Source organism: Urocampus carinirostris, chromosome 19 (genome assembly GCF_059441175.1).
Source record: "Urocampus carinirostris isolate Australia breed hairy pipefish chromosome 19, RoL_Ucar_1.0, whole genome shotgun sequence".
Lineage (NCBI taxonomy): Eukaryota > Metazoa > Chordata > Actinopteri > Syngnathiformes > Syngnathidae > Urocampus > Urocampus carinirostris.
In genome coordinates, this window is record NC_142367.1 from 5,917,557 (window position 1) to 5,935,298 (window position 17,742).

General features: G+C 40.8%; 1 protein-coding gene across 2 annotated transcripts in view; it reads right to left on the reverse strand.

Annotated features, from left to right (window-relative positions):
* Positions 1-17,742, reverse strand: part of tubgcp2 (tubulin gamma complex component 2) — a 39,604-nt gene that overhangs the window by 7,263 nt on the left and 14,599 nt on the right. For both annotated transcript variants that reach the window (XM_088322965.1, XM_088322964.1), the window contains exons 9-11: positions 10,126-10,271; positions 9,872-10,052; positions 5,022-5,202 (exon numbers count right to left, since the gene is read on the reverse strand). In XM_088322965.1, the coding sequence (XP_088179091.1) occupies positions 5,022-5,202; positions 9,872-10,052; positions 10,126-10,271 (508 nt within the window). The remainder of the gene's footprint in view (positions 1-5,021; positions 5,203-9,871; positions 10,053-10,125; positions 10,272-17,742) is intronic.

Below are 17,742 nucleotides of genomic sequence, written 5' to 3' on the forward strand. Positions count from 1 at the left end.
TCATTGATATCAACTTATTGTGCATTGTGTTCTGACGGACAGAGGGCTGCGGGGACAGATTAGGGTGGGTGTAACTGTCTGCGCGCGTGACTGTGATAGGCTAGTGCAGGGGTCAGGAATCCAAAGAGCCATAAAAGCCAAATATATATATATATATATATATATATTTTTTTTTAATATCCACACCATATATTTTAAGACATCATTCAACAAAACCACCTAACCCACTCTCCAGACAGAAGCAAATTCTGCACATTTTGTTTCATTGTGAGATGTTTGATCATTCGAGGGATGATGCTGGTCCAGCCTACTGCTCTGGCTACGTTAACAACTATCCTAAAGCCACCGCTGCCAACCCAGTATCTTGCCAATGCCAGGTCCATTGGCCATGAAACAGATGACCTGGAGCTATAACTTGTGGAAAACAGCTACGTCCAGGATGTTTTTTTTAAATCATCGTGGAGATCTGGCTCAATTCAGGACACCCGGGGCTAGTGTATGGCTAGTCTGCCACTTTCTAAATTGCTTTCTTACTCTGAAATGAGAAGCCCTCCAATTTCTTTTGACTTCTGTATAATAACACTAAAACCATTCGTTCAACTGCAATTATGTGTTGTGGTAGGGCTGCAACAACTAATAGATAAAATTGATTATCAAATGTCCTGGCAACTAAGTAGATCATCAATTTGTTGTAATACATGATTTAAGACCTACCAAGTATGTTAGATCAAATGATGCAAATAAGAGTGAACACAATTCAGCTGAGACCCTGAGAGTTGTATTACCAAAGAGGGTGCCAAGACTGTTATCATATAATATTTATTTTCTTTTTTAGGTTTTTATTAGAACAAGCAAAATTGGCGTAAAATTCTCAACTTTATAGTGTTTGACTGTTTCATCATAAAAAAAAATCTTAACACATTTCAAAGGAACCAAAAGTGTTGCAGGAGAAAAAAATCTGAATATAAGTCTATCTACCATGGTCATATCCCTCGAGAGGGGTGACCGACAGCAAGACAAACACATACAAAAACAAAGAAAAAAAAAGAAAAAAAAGGGAAAAAGTAGCAAAAAAACCAAAACAAATAAAACACACACAAACATTTTTCTACCATGGCCAACCAAAATGCCCAAACACCTAAGCTAGTTAAGCACCTCGGCACCCAAGTTGGTCATGCTTTTGTCCCTCCAGATGAAACGGGACACAAGAAAGCGGCCATGTCACTCGGGTCAGGGTGACACAACACACTTTTCTGTTCAACAGCTGGGCCCGAGAGATTTCACTGGTTTACCCCTGCCGTATCATATAGGTGCCCTGCCCATCCCTTAGAACACGTCTAAACATAACACTATCCTTTTACAACACCTCTCCACTCATTCCTATCAGCAACAATAGCTCTACCTTTCACTAGATTTAGACCTCTTTCCTGCAGTGCACTCATAACACCATCCATCCACGTCAAACGCCTTCCTCTTGGTCTCCTTCCATTGACTTCTGCTCTGTAGATCCTCTTCAACATTCGCTCCTCATCCATCCTCTCAATGCGTCCAAACCAACTGAGTACTCCCTTATCCACACGCTTGCTCAGTTCCACTACTACGCCAGTTCTGTCTCTCACAATTTCATTTCTCTATTTTGTCACTCCTAACATACTCCTCAAACACTTCATCTCAAAAACATTTAATTTCCTTCTTAAATCAGCGTTCAGTCTCTAAGTCTATGCATCATACGATACAGTCGGCACAATCACACTCTCATACAGTCCCCCTCTTAACATCCATACTCATACTCTTCATCACTCTCTTCAGAGCACTCAAAACCTTGCTTCCTTGATTCACTCTGTGCAATACCTCGCACTCCATTCCACCAACTGCAACCACATCACAACCAAAGTACCTAAAGCTTTCAACTTCTCGCAGCACCTGTCCATGCAACCTTATTTCTAATGTGATGCTCACTCCATCACGTGAACACTTCATCACCTCACTCTTCCCAACATTCACACATAACTTACGCCGATCACACACTCTTCCAAACTCCAATACCAATTTTCTCAATGTTTCCTCAAAAACAGCCACAAGCGCTGTGTCATCTGCAAACAACAACTGACTTACCTGCCACACCGTTCCACTGTTACATTTCATATTGGGAATTTTTATTATATTCAAAGATTTAACTAATAAAACTAATTCTGAAAATTGGGCTTTCTGTTTTTTTTTTTTTAAATATATGTTTTTGTGGATGAAAGATTTTGTTCAAAACAAAATGAATTCATTGCTCTTTTTGTTTAGTATGATAAGTGATACTATATTATGATCTTTGGATAAAATTAGTATCTTACATATTTTCAAGTGTATATCCAGTGTCTGAAAAACATGACAAAAAGTTACCGGACACCAGGGCAGACCACTCTGAAAAGTTGCCTGCCCAGCCATTAAGTTGTCTGCCCTATTTTTCACAACTTGAAAGACAATAAGACGACTAAACGCAAAAAAAAAAAAAACATTGTTGCAAATAATTAAGGATTGATAATCAGAATATATAACAGACCAACACTTCAAATGTAAGTTTATTATAAATTTACTTATAACACTCATTGCATGATATGACATCGCTGTTTTCCATCTGCCATCAGTATTTACCTGTATTGACTCATCTTCATTCATGCAATGTGAGCGTTGCATCCTTCTGCTACAAGCCACGTGAACTCCTCTTTCAAGGATGCTTTTAATGTACGTTTAGGTTTTGTAGCGTCATTAATTTTGTTAGCTTCTTTCGAATCTTTCTTTTGGGGCTGAGGTTTTGGCTTGATTCCCAACTACTCCATTTTTCTTGTGTTCTCTGTGCGTCAACTTTGGAAAATGGTATGCAAATGCAGGACCTTATAACGCTTGGGAAAGTCCGGATGCACGAAGTTATACGATGCAGGCTTCTGATTGGCTGCCGGATATACAAATTGCCTAACGAACCGAAATCCTGAAATTTCCCAACCGAACGAAGATTTTGAAAACGGAATAAAGCAAACGTTTGATTTGAAAAAATATAATAGTAAAAACAAAACAAACAAAAAAAATTCTTGAAAAAGTTGTCAGCCACCGGGGCAGAGACGTTTTGTAAGTTGTACGTCCGACGTAAAAGATGCACGCCCCGGGCGTCCGGGCAGACGTTATTTCAGACACTGGCATAAGAATATATTTGTATGTATTATTTCTTATTGTCAAGTTAATTGACAAAAACTTGGATGTTTCCATTTTATATGAAAGAATATCTTGTGGTTTTGTTCACTATTTTTCTATCCGTCCAAAACTTCAATATTGGAATAAAGGAGGAAATTTACAATGTCTAAGAATTTCGATTCATCGATTATGAAAATAATTGTTGATTCAGCCTTAGTTATGGATTATTTGTAGATCGGTGGTTATTATTTTGTCAGTGGTATATTCTCAGTCAGTTATGACGTCATCTCCAAGTAAGTCTGACCCTTTTATGAAGGTGCGATAATACTTGGCGGATCTTCGTCTTTCGCGGGTGGTTCTGGTCCAAGGAATCTCTGATGCATTTTGTAGACAGCCTGTCCTGACTTTGCCCTCCTGAGCTTGCGACCTCATGCGAGGAAGCCGGTCACCATATGGATTTGTATGTTCATTTATTGAAGAGGTTACAAGTGTCATCTAAATACCATTGGTTGACTGACTTGGACACAAGTTCGGATAAAGCAGCTTTTTGATTTAGGCAAAAATCTTATGCACTTATTAGTGTGATGATCTATTATCATTACAGATTTGCCATTTGTGTTTGGCAGGTCATATTAAAAATGTGGCAGGGTAGTGCTTTTACCCTTCCTTTTAGCTTGGGGGCCACGTGGTAGGAAAATACATTCTCACAGGGCCTGGACTAAAAAATCCATCCATTATCTGCACCACTCATCCTCAGTAGGGTCGCGGGGGAGCTGGAGCCCATCCCAGCTATCTTTTGGCAGTGGGCAGAGGACACCCTGAACTGGTTGCCAGACAGTAGCAGGGCACACAGAGACAGTCAACTCGCTCGCCTATTCACACCAAGGACAATTTGGACCGGACAATTAATCTGACATGCATGTTTTTGGAATGTGGGACGAAACCGGAGTGCCCGGAGGAAACCCACGCAAGCACGGGGAGAACATGGGAACTCCACAAAGGAAGGTTCGATCTCATGACCTCAGAACTGTGCCGCACACGCGCTAACCACTGCGCTGCCGTGCTGCCCACGGACTAGTAAATAAATGGCATAAAAATTGTGCCTTAGGGCCCCCCCGCTTTTTGGAGGCTCACAATTAAATTGTGGTTCAGGGATGTAAGATTTGATTATAGAACTATTGTTGAGGGCTTTTTTTCCCCTTGACTAGGATTTAATCTCTTGTAATGGTTATCAAGTTAAAAAAGCAAAACTCAATTTATTTACACTACACTTTAACTCTTGGAAACTCTAAACTGAAATTTGACGAAATTATCACAAAGACTAATTTAAATAATCGATTTAATGAATTTTAAGTATTTGTGCATGTTTTAATGAAACCATTTATCTGAATATGGGAACTTCGCTGTTAGATTTCATCTCTATTGAAAGGAATTGCAGCTTCTTTAAACTTCTGCAAAGACACATAGGTGCGTTTTTTTCCATTTAGTATTTTTCATATTGCCTCAAACGGCAAATACATGACTTTTGTTCTAAGTGAAATAACATCAGGATGGGTTTCCTCGATGTTTGGGTGCGAAGGATGCCTGGCTTTAGTGACCTATAGCGGGCACCTTTAAAACTGGATGTCATTGCTTGACGCAATGTCACTCATTTTTCTCTTGTGCTTCTCTCAGCATTGTCCCATGGGCCACAAAAATGATTTCTCATCAGCTCGGTTTCTTGTTGTCATTTCAAGTTAACCAGGCGAAAGGAGCAAAAGAGCAAAAAATAATATCTCCGATTTAGATCGTAAGGGTTTGAGATCCAGAGGTGGAATGACCCGATATTTGCGAGGCGGACCCACCTTGAGGTCATCCTTGAAGGCATCGGTGTTAGCTGTGCTCATGCGTAGCGCTAGCTCCAGCAGCGCCTCCAAACGAGGCGGAGCGATGTCGTCCACGGGCTTGCGCAGCTCCTCCTCCGTCAGGTCCATAAAGTGAACGAAAAAGTCGCCCTTGTCCATCAGGAAGTAGTGCTTGATGGACCTGAAACCCAAAAGACGAGATAGACGACAAATTCTCAAGCACTCTGGTAATAGAACGCTGCTTCGCAATGCGCGTATGCAAAGCCCCCCGCTAAAATACTTGATTGTAATTGAAGCAAAGGGCATCAAAAACACCAGAGAATACGTGAAAATAGAAAAATACATAATTAAGAAATAAATAACAATACCTGCACATACGAGATGAATTTCTTCCTGGATCGTGCTCGTGTCTATAATTGCTTGTATCTAAAGCACATTTCCTGCTCAAAGGCCTTAGAAACAAGTTGGGATTTTTTATCTGACGATAAGATCTATCACCTTAATTTGAGTGTCCCCCTAACATTAATCTTATCACACAAAATTAATCCAAGTAGTCAGTACCTAATTAGCTTTAGGGGTTAGCTGGTAGCATGAGTAGAAGTTTTGTCTATGCTTTAATGGTGCGCTAGCTGTGAATAACACAAGAGCAAATAGCATTGCTTAAAGATGGGATGCATAATTTAAAGTGTCCTTAAAATGTTTCAAATTGAATAATTTCTCTATTAAGTATGTGTTAATAATGCTCAACTCAGGGTTCCTACAGCTTAAGTTAAAATTAAGACCTTTTTTAATGCCTTTGGAAATCAAAGTTAATTTACAGAATCGAAAATACACAGAAAAAAACAACAGATGTATTGTAGGCATTTTCAACGAATGTTATTGAAAATGATTTTAAAATCACACTGAGAAATATTTCGCAAAAGGTAAGGATGTTTATTTGGCTTTCTTGGAAAAGGCGTATGAGGAGAGCCCACCTGCCCCCACCCTCCCTCATCACATTCTACAGGGGCACCATAGAGAGTATCCTGACCAGCTGTATCTCTGTGTGGTGTGGAGGCTGCAGCGCTACCGACTGGGGTAGTGTGAGGAGGGTAACGAGGACAGCAGAGAAAATAATCGGGACTACACTTCCCTCCATTCCGGACATTGACCAGAAGCGCTGCCTATCCCATGCTAAGAACATTACCGGGGACCCCTCTCACCCCCATCATGGACTGTTCACTCTGCTAGCCTCTGGGAAGAGGTACTGCAGTGTGCGGTGCAGGACCACCAGGCTCCGCAGTAGTCTAGTCCCCCTGGCCATTAGACTGTTAAATGGTCAATCTAACATATAGTTAACTTAAATCTAAACGGCTGCTAATCTGACTTTTTGCACTACTGGCAGTTTTTTTATAGCTTGCCACTCCTTGCACATTGCTCTCTGCACTATTGTAATTACAGTGTTATTGTTACAGTGTTAATGTTACTGTGTACCTGACTTGTTAACCTGACTGCCCATTTTGCACATCTGGTTAGCTATTCTTCTTGCACTATCGGCACTATGGTAAAATACTATACGTAGCCAAAATACAATACAACTTTATTTATATCTGTACATTCAAGGAAACTGAGGGGGGTCAGATGCATCGACATTTCGTTCTGTATACACGTGTACTAGAATGACAATAAAGTAGATCTGAATCTGAATCTGACAGGGTCGATAGAGAGGCGTTGTGGCAGGTGATGGTAATGTATGGAGTGGGTGGAAAGTCGTTAGAAGCATTGAAGAGAATTTATGTGAACAGCTGAGCATGTGTAAGAGAAGGGAGTGAGACAAGTGAGTTGTTCCCTGTGTTGACTGGAGTGAGACAGGGGTGAGTGATGTCACCATGGCTGTTTAATGTGTACATGGATGGTGTGGTGAGAGAGGTAAATGGAAGAGTATTTAGAGATAGATGATGATGGATAACAGTGGAACGGTGTGGCAGGTAAGTCAGTTGTTTGCAGATGACACAGCGCTTGTAGCCGTTTCTGAGGAAACATTGAGAAGGCTGGTATTGGAGTTTGGAAGAGTGTGTGATAGGCGTTATGTGTGAATGTTGGGAAGAGTGAGGTGATGAAGTGTTCACGTGATGGAGTGAGCATGGCATTAGAAATAAGGTTGCATGGACAGGTGCTGCAAGAAGTTGAAAGCTTTTGGTACTTTGGTTGTGATGTGGTTGCAGTTGGTAGAATGGAGTGCGAGGTATTGCACAGAGTAAATCAAGGAATCAAGGTTTTAGGTGCTCTGAAGAGAGAGATGAGCAACAAGAGTATGAGTATGTGTAACCGCGTTGTGCGTGTCCCACCAAAGATCCACATTCACGCTGGACTGGATGATGAGGTTTTTATTATTACAGTTCTGCAAATGGATGAGTCACAACATTAGCTTTTTCTGCTGGGTCTGATCTCTTTGATCTCTTTGTAGTACTCTGGTAAAACTGACAAAACCCCGCCTCCTGGTCACATGTTAGAAGCCAAAACCAAACCCCACCCCATACCAGCAGATGGCACTGTTGGACTCAGCATTGCAGGACATTTACCAAAAACTATACACATATTTTAGCAGGAATTTCAATAAAATAAAAGTTATTATTACACCCGTTACATATGGATGTTAAGAGGGGGACTGTATGAGAGTGGTATTGTGCCAACTGTATTGTATGGCGCAGAGACTTGGAGACTGAACACAGATTTAAGAAGGAAATTAAATGTTTTTGAGATGAAGTGTTTGAAGAGTATGTTAGGAGTGACAAAATTGGATAGATTGAGAAATGAAATTGTGAGAGACAGAACTGGAGTAGTAGTGGAACTGAGCAAGCGTGTGGATAAAAGAGTACTCTGTTTGTTTGGACACATGGAGAGGATAGATGAGGAGCGAGTGTTGAAGAGGATCCACAGAGCAGAAGTAAATGGAGGGAGACCAAGAGGAAGGCCGCGTTTAACGTGGATGGGTGGTGTTATGAGTGCACCGCAGGAAAGAGGTCTAAATTTAGTGAAAGGTAGAGCTCTTGTTGGTGATAGGAATGAGTGAAGAGGTGTTGTGAAAGGATAGTAGGATGTTTGGACGCGTTCTAAGGGATGGGCAGGGCACCCGTATGATGCGGCAGGGGTAAACCAGCGAAAGCTTTCGGGCCCTGCTGTTGAACAGAAGAGTGTGTTGTATCACCCTGACCAGAGTGACACGGCCGCTTTCTTGTGTCCCGTTTCATCTGGAGGGAAGAAAGCATGACCAACTTGGGTGCAGAGGTGCCTAACTTGTTTGTGTTTGGGTAGGCCATGGTCCAAAAATTGGTTTTTTTTTGCTACTTTTTACCTTTTATATTTTCTTTGTTTTTGTATGCTTTTGTCTTGCTGTCGGTCACCTCTCTTGAGGGATAGGACCAGGGTAGATAGATAGTAGATGGATAGAAAAATCACATTTTGGTCCGGGTGAAAACTTTCCATCTCGAAGACATTGCATTCTCCAAAGTTTTAGACATGGAAAACAATGAATAAAAAGGATGTGTACGGTACTTCATGGATTCTCAGCCAACACTGGCAGATAATTGCTTATTTCTAAGAACTCTTCTGCTACATTCATGGAGCATTTCTATCATGATGCATGAAAAAAAAAGACTTTTTGGTCCAGGAAAAACTCTTTAGAAAAACATAACACTGCCATATTCATGACCAAAATCGAGTGTAGAATCATAAAAACACATGCTTAGAAAAACAACCTTTGCACTCCCTGGATGTGGACAATTGATACATATTACTAAATCTTTGGGTTTAGATTTTTGGAAATCTGGATTGAAGACATTCTAATGCCAATTAAGGCCTTATTTCTTTTTAGAATTCAATGCCATTTCAAGACTTTTCAAGAACCCGTGAAAATCCTGGCAACTGAGTTCAAAGAGCCTTTATATTTTTTTTCTACCATGCCTATCTGCTTCTATTTTACTTTTATCATTGGTGTTCCGGCCACAAAGTGCATTACGTTGAAGGAAAAAAGGCGGGGGATCTGGGGGGAGGCAGAGTGATATCACGCGTATGATCGTGTTTTTTTATTGGAGGATGAAAATGGTGAAAGTAAGGCCTCTTTCAAAAAGGCAAAATGCCAACCCAAACCCCCAAAAAGATGAAAAAGGAAGAATTTATTTGAGCGTGTATAAGAATTTCACATAGTTGCAGACGCAACTAAAGGAGCCAGAAGGTAGCGTCAGAAAGTACAATGTTTTAAACTTACACCACTTTTAAGCAGCTAACATTGCAGACTAGCATCGGCATCTTGAGTCGATCAATTAAAACATTGGAATATTGAATACATTAATAATACTGTATACCTTTTTCCCCTTATTTAAGTATTTTTATTTGATTTGGGGCTGTCATCAGCCTAAACTGAGCGCATTCTTAGGTTTAGCCATTAGCCATTATCTTTAGTATTGTCTAACATCGCGTTGGGAGTCGCTAGCTGCGACTGACACAACGCAAGCCACTAGCGTTAGCAGCTTCTTTATTTTCAACATTTCATCAGCCCTTGGCTTGTATTCAAATTCTTGATTTGGCTCTTCATCCATTTGACTTTGACACCCCTGCTTTACACCGACAACGGCAAACAGATGAGAGAGGTGCTTTATCGGAGTCAGATCAGAAGGCTTCTCCTGCTACTGGTAACTAGAATTATCCGTTTCATGTGAGGGGGAAAAAATGAATGGCTTGCGGAGGGATGGGTGCCGCCAGGCTGGACTTGCCCAAGACACACCACAAGTAGTGGCGCCCCAACAACTTAGGCATTTAAGGGATCGGTAAAGCGCACATAACAATGAATAAGATTACAATGTTTTCAGTACCTGAGGCGGGCCACCAGCTCCTTTTCCTCCAACAGGAAGTGCAGGAGCACTTTGCTTGCATAGTTGAAGGCTTTCTCGATGTGCTCCACGTAGGCCCTCTCCTTCAATGTGTACACCACTTCCTTGGCATCAGGGCAGGTGACGTCACGGCCGCACTCCCGCACCACGTTCAGGTACTTTCCTGCGACGACCGATCACGCAGTCTCTGGTCAGAAATGGTCAGAGCTCCCTCTGTTGGAGAGAGGTAGCATTACCTGTGCTGAGGATCTTGTCAGCCATCTTCTGAAGGAATGACGGAATTCGATGCTGGACGATGGTGTACCGCTGGTCCCAGTACTTGTCATTGTAGTCCTCCTGGATCTTCTCCTTCTGCAGTTCATGCTCCTCCACCATGAACTCACTGTGCACATACACACATACAGTTTACTGGTTTTATTTACTTGGGTTGAGTATGTTTTTTATAAATATAATAATAACAGGGTTCCTACGGCTTGAGGCAAGTTCAATTCAAGACTTCTTAAGACTTTTTGAATGCCTTTTTGAAATCAAATTTAAGACCAAGTCGAATAAAACCCAAAACTGAGACACACAAAGCAACACAAAAACGTCTTTTACACGATCCATTGTGCTTCGTACACATTACCTGGGACAGCTTCTAGCCATGGCGAAAAAAAGGCTCATCAGACAGTACACTTTACCATGGTCCAAGTAAACATTTCCTTCCCAAGATGCTATTTGTATTGTGGGTAGATTTAAGACATGTGCCCAACTGAAACCACATCACCGTTTTGATACTTATTATTGTCACACGATGTTGCCACCAAAGTAAATTTGTTAATTATTAAAAAAGTTGATGGCAGTAGCAAAGGAGGTAGAGCCCTCGTCTTGGGATCAAGAGATCGCAGTTCGAATCCCGGCTCGTCCGTGTTACATGTCGAAGTGTCCTTGGGAAAGACACTGAACCCCTAATGCCCCCAATAAGCAGTTTGGCGCCTTGCATGGCTGCATGGCCGCTATTGGTGTGTGAGTGTGGGTGAATGGGTAAAATGTGAAGCACATTGTAAAGCGCTTTGGGAAGTCTTCATTGACTTGAAAAGCGCTATATTAAAATGCAGATCATTTCATTTAAAAAAGCATAATAAATCTTTTCAGTTCAAACAAATCTAAATCTTCTTAATGTGTTCACATTTTTAAGACTTTGGAAAAATGGATTGCGGAATTTAACAACAACAACTTAACCCAAATGGTTGCACTTATTCTGCTAATGACATTATGGAATTTTTTAATAAAAAGATTCAACTAATCAGGAATGAAATTTTAAAAGAACGCTCTGTTTCCTCCTCCTATATCAAAGATGTGGAGGTGCTAGGTATGGACTGTGTCAGCGGTTGTTCAGAAACATTCTCCAGTTTCAATGATTTGTCCCTTGATAATCTAACACAGATGGTCAGTAGGGCCAAACAAACTACGTGCCTGCTTGATCCGTTTCCAGCTTCACTGGTGAAGGATCTGTTTGGGATCTTAGGACCATCAGTTTTAAATATTATTAATATATAGATAGATAGATAGATAGATAGATAGATACTTTATTCATCCCCGTAGGGAAATTCACACTTCCAGCAGTATATCGCTATCCTCGGGTATTGTTCCTGTAGCCTTCAAGTCTGCCGTCATTAAACCCACGCTTAAGCGACCTAACCTTGACCCAGAAAGCCTAGGTAATTATAGGCCAGTGTCAAATCTGCCATTTTTTGCGAAAGTACTTGAAAAGGTCGTTGCACAGCAGCTAAATGACTTCATGTCAGAAAATAACCTTTTTGAAACTGTCCAGTAGGCATTTAGGGCAAATCATTCTACTGAGACAGCCCTTGCTAAAGTAACCAATGATCTCCTTTTAACAATAGATTCTGGTGCCTCATCAATGTTACTGCTGCTGGATCTCAGCGCTGCTTTTGATACGGTCGACCACAACATATTATTGGTTCGTCTAGAACGCATTGGTATCTCAGGAACTGTACTCTCGTGGTTTAGGTCCTACCTGTCAGACAGGATGCAATGTGTTAACTATGGCAATCTGACCTCTAAACAATCTAATGTCCCTTGTGGTGTTCCTCAAGGCTCTGTACTTGGCCACCTTCTTTTTAGTATTTATATGATCCCGCTTGGTGACATTATCCGCAAGTATAATATTAGTTTCCATTGCTATGCAGATGACACTCAACTGTATGTGCCACTGGAAAAAACTGGACATTTAAGTTTTAGAAATCTGGAGGCTTGCCTTACTGAGATTCAAAGATGGATGTCAAATAATTTTTTACGCCTTAACCCAGAAAAAACTGAAATGTTGATTATTGGTCCAGCTCACTGTCGTCAGTTGTTTTCAAACACTACCCTGAACCTAGACAAATGTAATATCACCCATAGTGACTCGGTCAAAAATCTAGGTGTTATATTTGATCCTAATCTGTCGTTTCAGTTACACGTGAAAAATATTACTAGAATAGCTTTCTACCACCTCCGTAATATTGCGAAGATTCGTTCGATGCTGTCCCAATCAGATGCAGAGATTTTAATTCATGCGTTTAATACTTCTCGGCTTGATTACTGTAATGTATTGCTTTCTGGTCTCCCGATGTCTAGCATTAAAAGTTTGCAGCTGGTTCAGAATGCGGCAGCTAGACTTTTGACTAAGACCAAAAAGTTTGAGCATATTACTCCTGTATTGGCCAACTTGCACTGGCTCCCAGTCCACTTAAGATGTGACTTTAAGGTTCTCTTATTAACATATAAATGTTTGCATGGGCTTGCACCCTCTTATCTCTCCGATTTGATTTCCCCCTATGTTCCTGCACGGAGTCTGCGCTCGGAAAATGCCGGTCTACTTGTGACTCCGAGAGCCAAGAAGTCTGCGCGTTCTCCATCCGGGGCCCCGGTGTTATGGAACGCCCTGCCTCTGGAGATAAGATCTGCAACCTCAACGGAAGTTTTTAAATCGAGGCTTAAGACACACTTCTATTCCAAAGCATATGATTGATGCCCACCTCATATTCTGTTTTGTCCTGTCTTTTTCCGACGCCTGCCTGGCTGATACGAAGGAGAAGGATGATTTGGGATGGGTCAGCGGACCGGCGTCTGACCTGCAGCATGTCAACCCCTGCATTTACCGGCTGGCAGAGACGGGAGGCAGCATCGTGGCCGTCATAGACTTTCTGGACTGGTTTGCAGGCTGGGGGCGTCGTTGATGTCATGCACTTTCCGGACATTTTCAACATCTTACCTTATGTTTACTATTTTGCGTACAGTAATGCTAATTGTAATTCACCCTGGTCAATCCTGGAACGGGGATTACCACATGTGAGGTCCTTTCTCAAGGTTTCTCTTTTCTCCTCACACTGAGGTTTTTGAGTTTTCCTTGCCCGCATGCTGGTTTAAGATCAGGTAATTGTGTAATTTTGTAACTGTAATCCTGTGCAGTCCTTTGAGACATTTTTGTGATTAAGGGCTATATAAATAAATTTGACTTGACTTGACTTGACTTAAGGTCTTATTTATAGAATATCGAATTCAATGCCTTTTAAGACTTTTCAAGGATCCGCAGGTACCCCGAAAAACATAAAAGCTGGTACCGGAGCTACTGAGCTACAAGTTTGGGTTCCTTCCTCAGTCACGTACAGTTTAACTCAATCATCAAACGTGCACCCAGAGTTAATCAATAAAAAATCAAAGATAGACCGTGGTAAGGTCATAGTTTAGTAGACACTCAAAATAAGAGTAGACATCAGTGCATTTTAAACTTACAAGGAGAACAGGGGTGAGGAAGGGTTGAGTCCGAGGATGAACATTTTTTTGGATTTCATTATTTGGAGCATGCCGTTTATGATAGTTATCTGAATACCGGAAATTCCGGACTATAAGCCGCTACTCTTTTCCCAAACTTTCAACCCTGCGGCTTATTCAGTGATGCGGCCAATTTATATGATTTTTTTAACGGCTGCCAGCGGCGCTCGAGTACAAAAGGTAAGATTTGGACTGCAACTTCTTAGCTTGTGCACAAATTAAATTAGCGTTGACATATCCTCGTCATGCAAATTGCAAAAAGAAAGGCACATGACGCAACTTTCAAGCTAAACGCATTCGAGCAGTCCGATATAGAAGGAACCAGAGCAACTGCACGTAAACTCCACTTTGCGAGCGTGTTTTTGAAAAAGGGAGCGTAGGACGACGTCCATATGACAAAGTCTCTTTCCCATACTGAAGGAAGACGACTTTGATGACGTGAGTTACAAGGAGTAAGATGAGGACTACAAGTACGGTATGTTTTTTTAACAGAGCTGTTTACTGTGTTGCGAGCGTGTTGCTAGTAGCGTTTGGCTACCCTTTACAGGCACGGTTTGGGATGAAAGTTATAATATTATCATTAAAGCTTTGAAAACTCTCTCTGTGTACCGTCTTTCTATGTAAATATGTGTAACCATGTATAATATGTATTTGCAACTGTATATTTTTGAAATGTATTTATTTTAGAAACTTATTCTGATATGTTTTATACGAGCAAATGAGAAAGAAGGGGTGGGGCAAACGCGGGCTGACGGGAAGTGGAGTAGAGGTGAGACGTGTTTGTGGACGCGGCCGACAATAATGGATATAGATTTTTCCCACCCATACCATTGGAAATATACTTTTTTCCGTGGATTACTTTCAACGGGCACTGAATTAAATCTCAAGTACCGGTATCATTTTCCGTTCATTTTGCCGGCTGTGTTTTTTGGACTGTGTATGGATTCATTTCATGTTTGTATTGCATTTTTTCAATGTGGGCGCATGCGGATAATATACAGGTGCGGCTTGTGTATGTACAAAATCGGTTTTCCTCCCGAAATGTGGTGGGTGCGGCTTATAATCAGGTGCGCTCTATAGTACGGATTTTACGGTAATATAAGTTTGTGTTTTGGGCTCCGAAGTGTGTTACTCAAGTATGAGTACTGTTACTTTGGAAAAATATAACTTAATAGTAAATAGCAGTCATCTAAATAATGACTTGAGTAAAAGTAAGTGCATGATGTGCAGATCCTCCGCGAAGGAAAGAAACAAAAAAACGTGAGAAGAGAAGCCCAGCTAGGCCCGACTTCATGATTGACATTCTAAGCCAGAACCCGCCCCAAGATCTTACCTCTAACGAATACACAATTAGTGCCCTGTTTCAGTGTAGCATGCACCTGTCCCATAGGACAACGGCATACAAACTAATGCCAGCTGCCGTGAATCACGATGGAAGAAAAATATTCAATGGCAAAGCCGGGCCAACAGAGAGCAGTGTCAGCATTATTTTAGCAAACTTATTGAGAAACTATTTCAAGCATTTGCAAACACTTCACCCAAAATACAAGCAGTTTTTAATCCTTGAAAACACAACAATAAAACTTAAGCATTAAGAAAGGCATCCGTCTGAACCCAGTTTAAATGATCACTGGTAGAAAGTATATATACTAAAAAAAAATGGCATGATAAGATAAATTAGGGCTATTAGCTTTGACACACTAGCCCAAACATCAAGGCCACAGCACACCAGTGTGCCACGGCACACCAGTGTGGGGTTGGGGGAACTGCCACAGCAGCACAATTGAGCACAGGAACACTGTTCATAAGAGGCATTAACACGCTACTGGAAGTTAGTGTAAATTGTTAAAAAACATTTACTTTTAGATTATCACCAGTATATTAAGCTTTATTAACTAAATAATCAAATAATTGTCAATGTTTAGATAGATTCTTTGTTAATATTTTCAATGTATTTTAGTATGTGGTGTAGAGCAAACAAGCCCAGCACAAAAATGACTTCCACCTTCTGTTTCAAATAAAATATAAATAAAACTGTGTCCTCTTTTGTACAGTCCGGAAGGACGTACCAATTCATCATGTACCATAATCAAATCTGATAACGAAATTTTGGAATGTACCGTATTTTCCGCACTATAGGGCGCACCGGGTTATAGGGCGCACCCCCGAAAAATAGTTTTTGGTCCTATATCTTCCATACATAAGGTGCACCGGATTATAAGGCGCTACAATGGGAACGTCGACAAAATAGTCAGATGATTCAGTCAAACTTATTACCCCCTTAACATTCCGAAAGCTTGCAAAGAAGCAAATGCGTGTCGTAGACACGTGCGGATGCGGTGTCCGTACGATATCACTCAAATGCATCGTTTCAAATATCATTTGGAAGGTTAAAGTCTTGGGATTCAAGAAATGCCATTCATTCCTTAGTTTCTATTTTATTTTTTGCTCGCAACTTTACTGTGCATATGACAATAAACACTTGGAATTGAGTTTAATTTAAAAAAAGATCCATCACAGAAACATCTAGATCACTCTGAAACAAGATACTGGGAAAATATACAGCCAAAGTAGCTCACCGAAGTCGTTGCGTTCAATAATAATGTGCAACCATGGTCCTCTTATATCCGTGAGTGTAGTAAATCCAGGAGAGTAAAATATTTACAAATACAGCTGGTAAAACATGTTTCCTCTATGCCATAGACAACCAAACTTGCTATTCACATTCATCTTTTTCGGCCAATTGCAGGCTTTGTTTTGCCCCTTTAGCTTATGCGAGCCTGTAAATGGTACAAAAGGATCCGCCCCCTTTACCTCCGAATAACTTTAGCCAATAGTGATCGATTCAAATAATGATTGACACATTGGCTGGGAAATGAAACGCCGGCATATGTATCCCAGCATACACCGCGGACCACATCGCCTACGAGGAAAAATCCAGTCGGCGGCTGCTTGCCTTTGTCGCGAGACCTTGCGACTTAACATTGATCCATATATAAGGCGCACTGTATAAGGCGCATGGTCAGTTTTTGAAAAAAATTAAGGCTTTTAGGTACGCCTTATAGTGCGGAAAATACGGTAATCAAAACATCCAAGGCAATGAATGTATTGACAAAATCATGTTTTCACTGTACTTAATTATCTCGATTGAAAGGACATTCAAGTACAGAACATTACGCAAATTTCTCACTTGTTTGGCTTTCTATCAAGTTTAGCAATTTCAAATACCGTCACCCGATACTGAGAGTATCAGATATCTAAGACCACGCCCATAGAGGCATGATCTGGTCGAGCGTCACTGGTCCATATAAAAATAATGAGCAGAGCGATGGCCGTTCTCTTTTCGCATGCCTGGCTTGTTCGTCTTGCTTGACGCCCGCTTGGGTTCAGCACATGGGCCACATGTTGTGACCAGACCAAATTTCTCCACAACAAGTAAATGACTGTTTCAGAATTAAACTAATGTTTGCTAGGTCTTAGGAATGAGCGGGTTTTTTCTGTACAAGGGAATCTCCCCAAATCAACTAGCATTATAGTGGAAAATTTCTTTTTGTGCTGGTAACTTCCAGACTTATTATCTCCAGTTTTCCACTTTTTTTCATCATCATTGATTCTCTGTGTTAATAAATAGTGTGTTTTATTTCAAACGGACTGGTTAATTGATTCAATTTTCTTGGGATAAGTAATTCATATCAGACCTCAAAGAACTCCAAGTAATCACGTAATTTAGTCTTTTTATCAGTGTAGGATATTCTACCATCCTTCAGGAGAAAAAAAGGTTTATGGTGGAGCACAAGCAACACCTAGAGGCAAATTTGTTTACTGATTGCAGTAAAGAATAAGTTGTTTCAATCCTAATGATTTTCTAAATTAAAGCTAGAAAAATCCCTACAGTGGCTATTGTAAACCAGTTTTAGGGTGTTGTTTATAAGCGATGTAGGCTTATATGGTAGTTGATACGCTACTGGAAATGTTTTTTCTTTTGCTAATCATTTTGTTTTTGTAAAAAAAAAAGTAAATATATTCCCTTATCT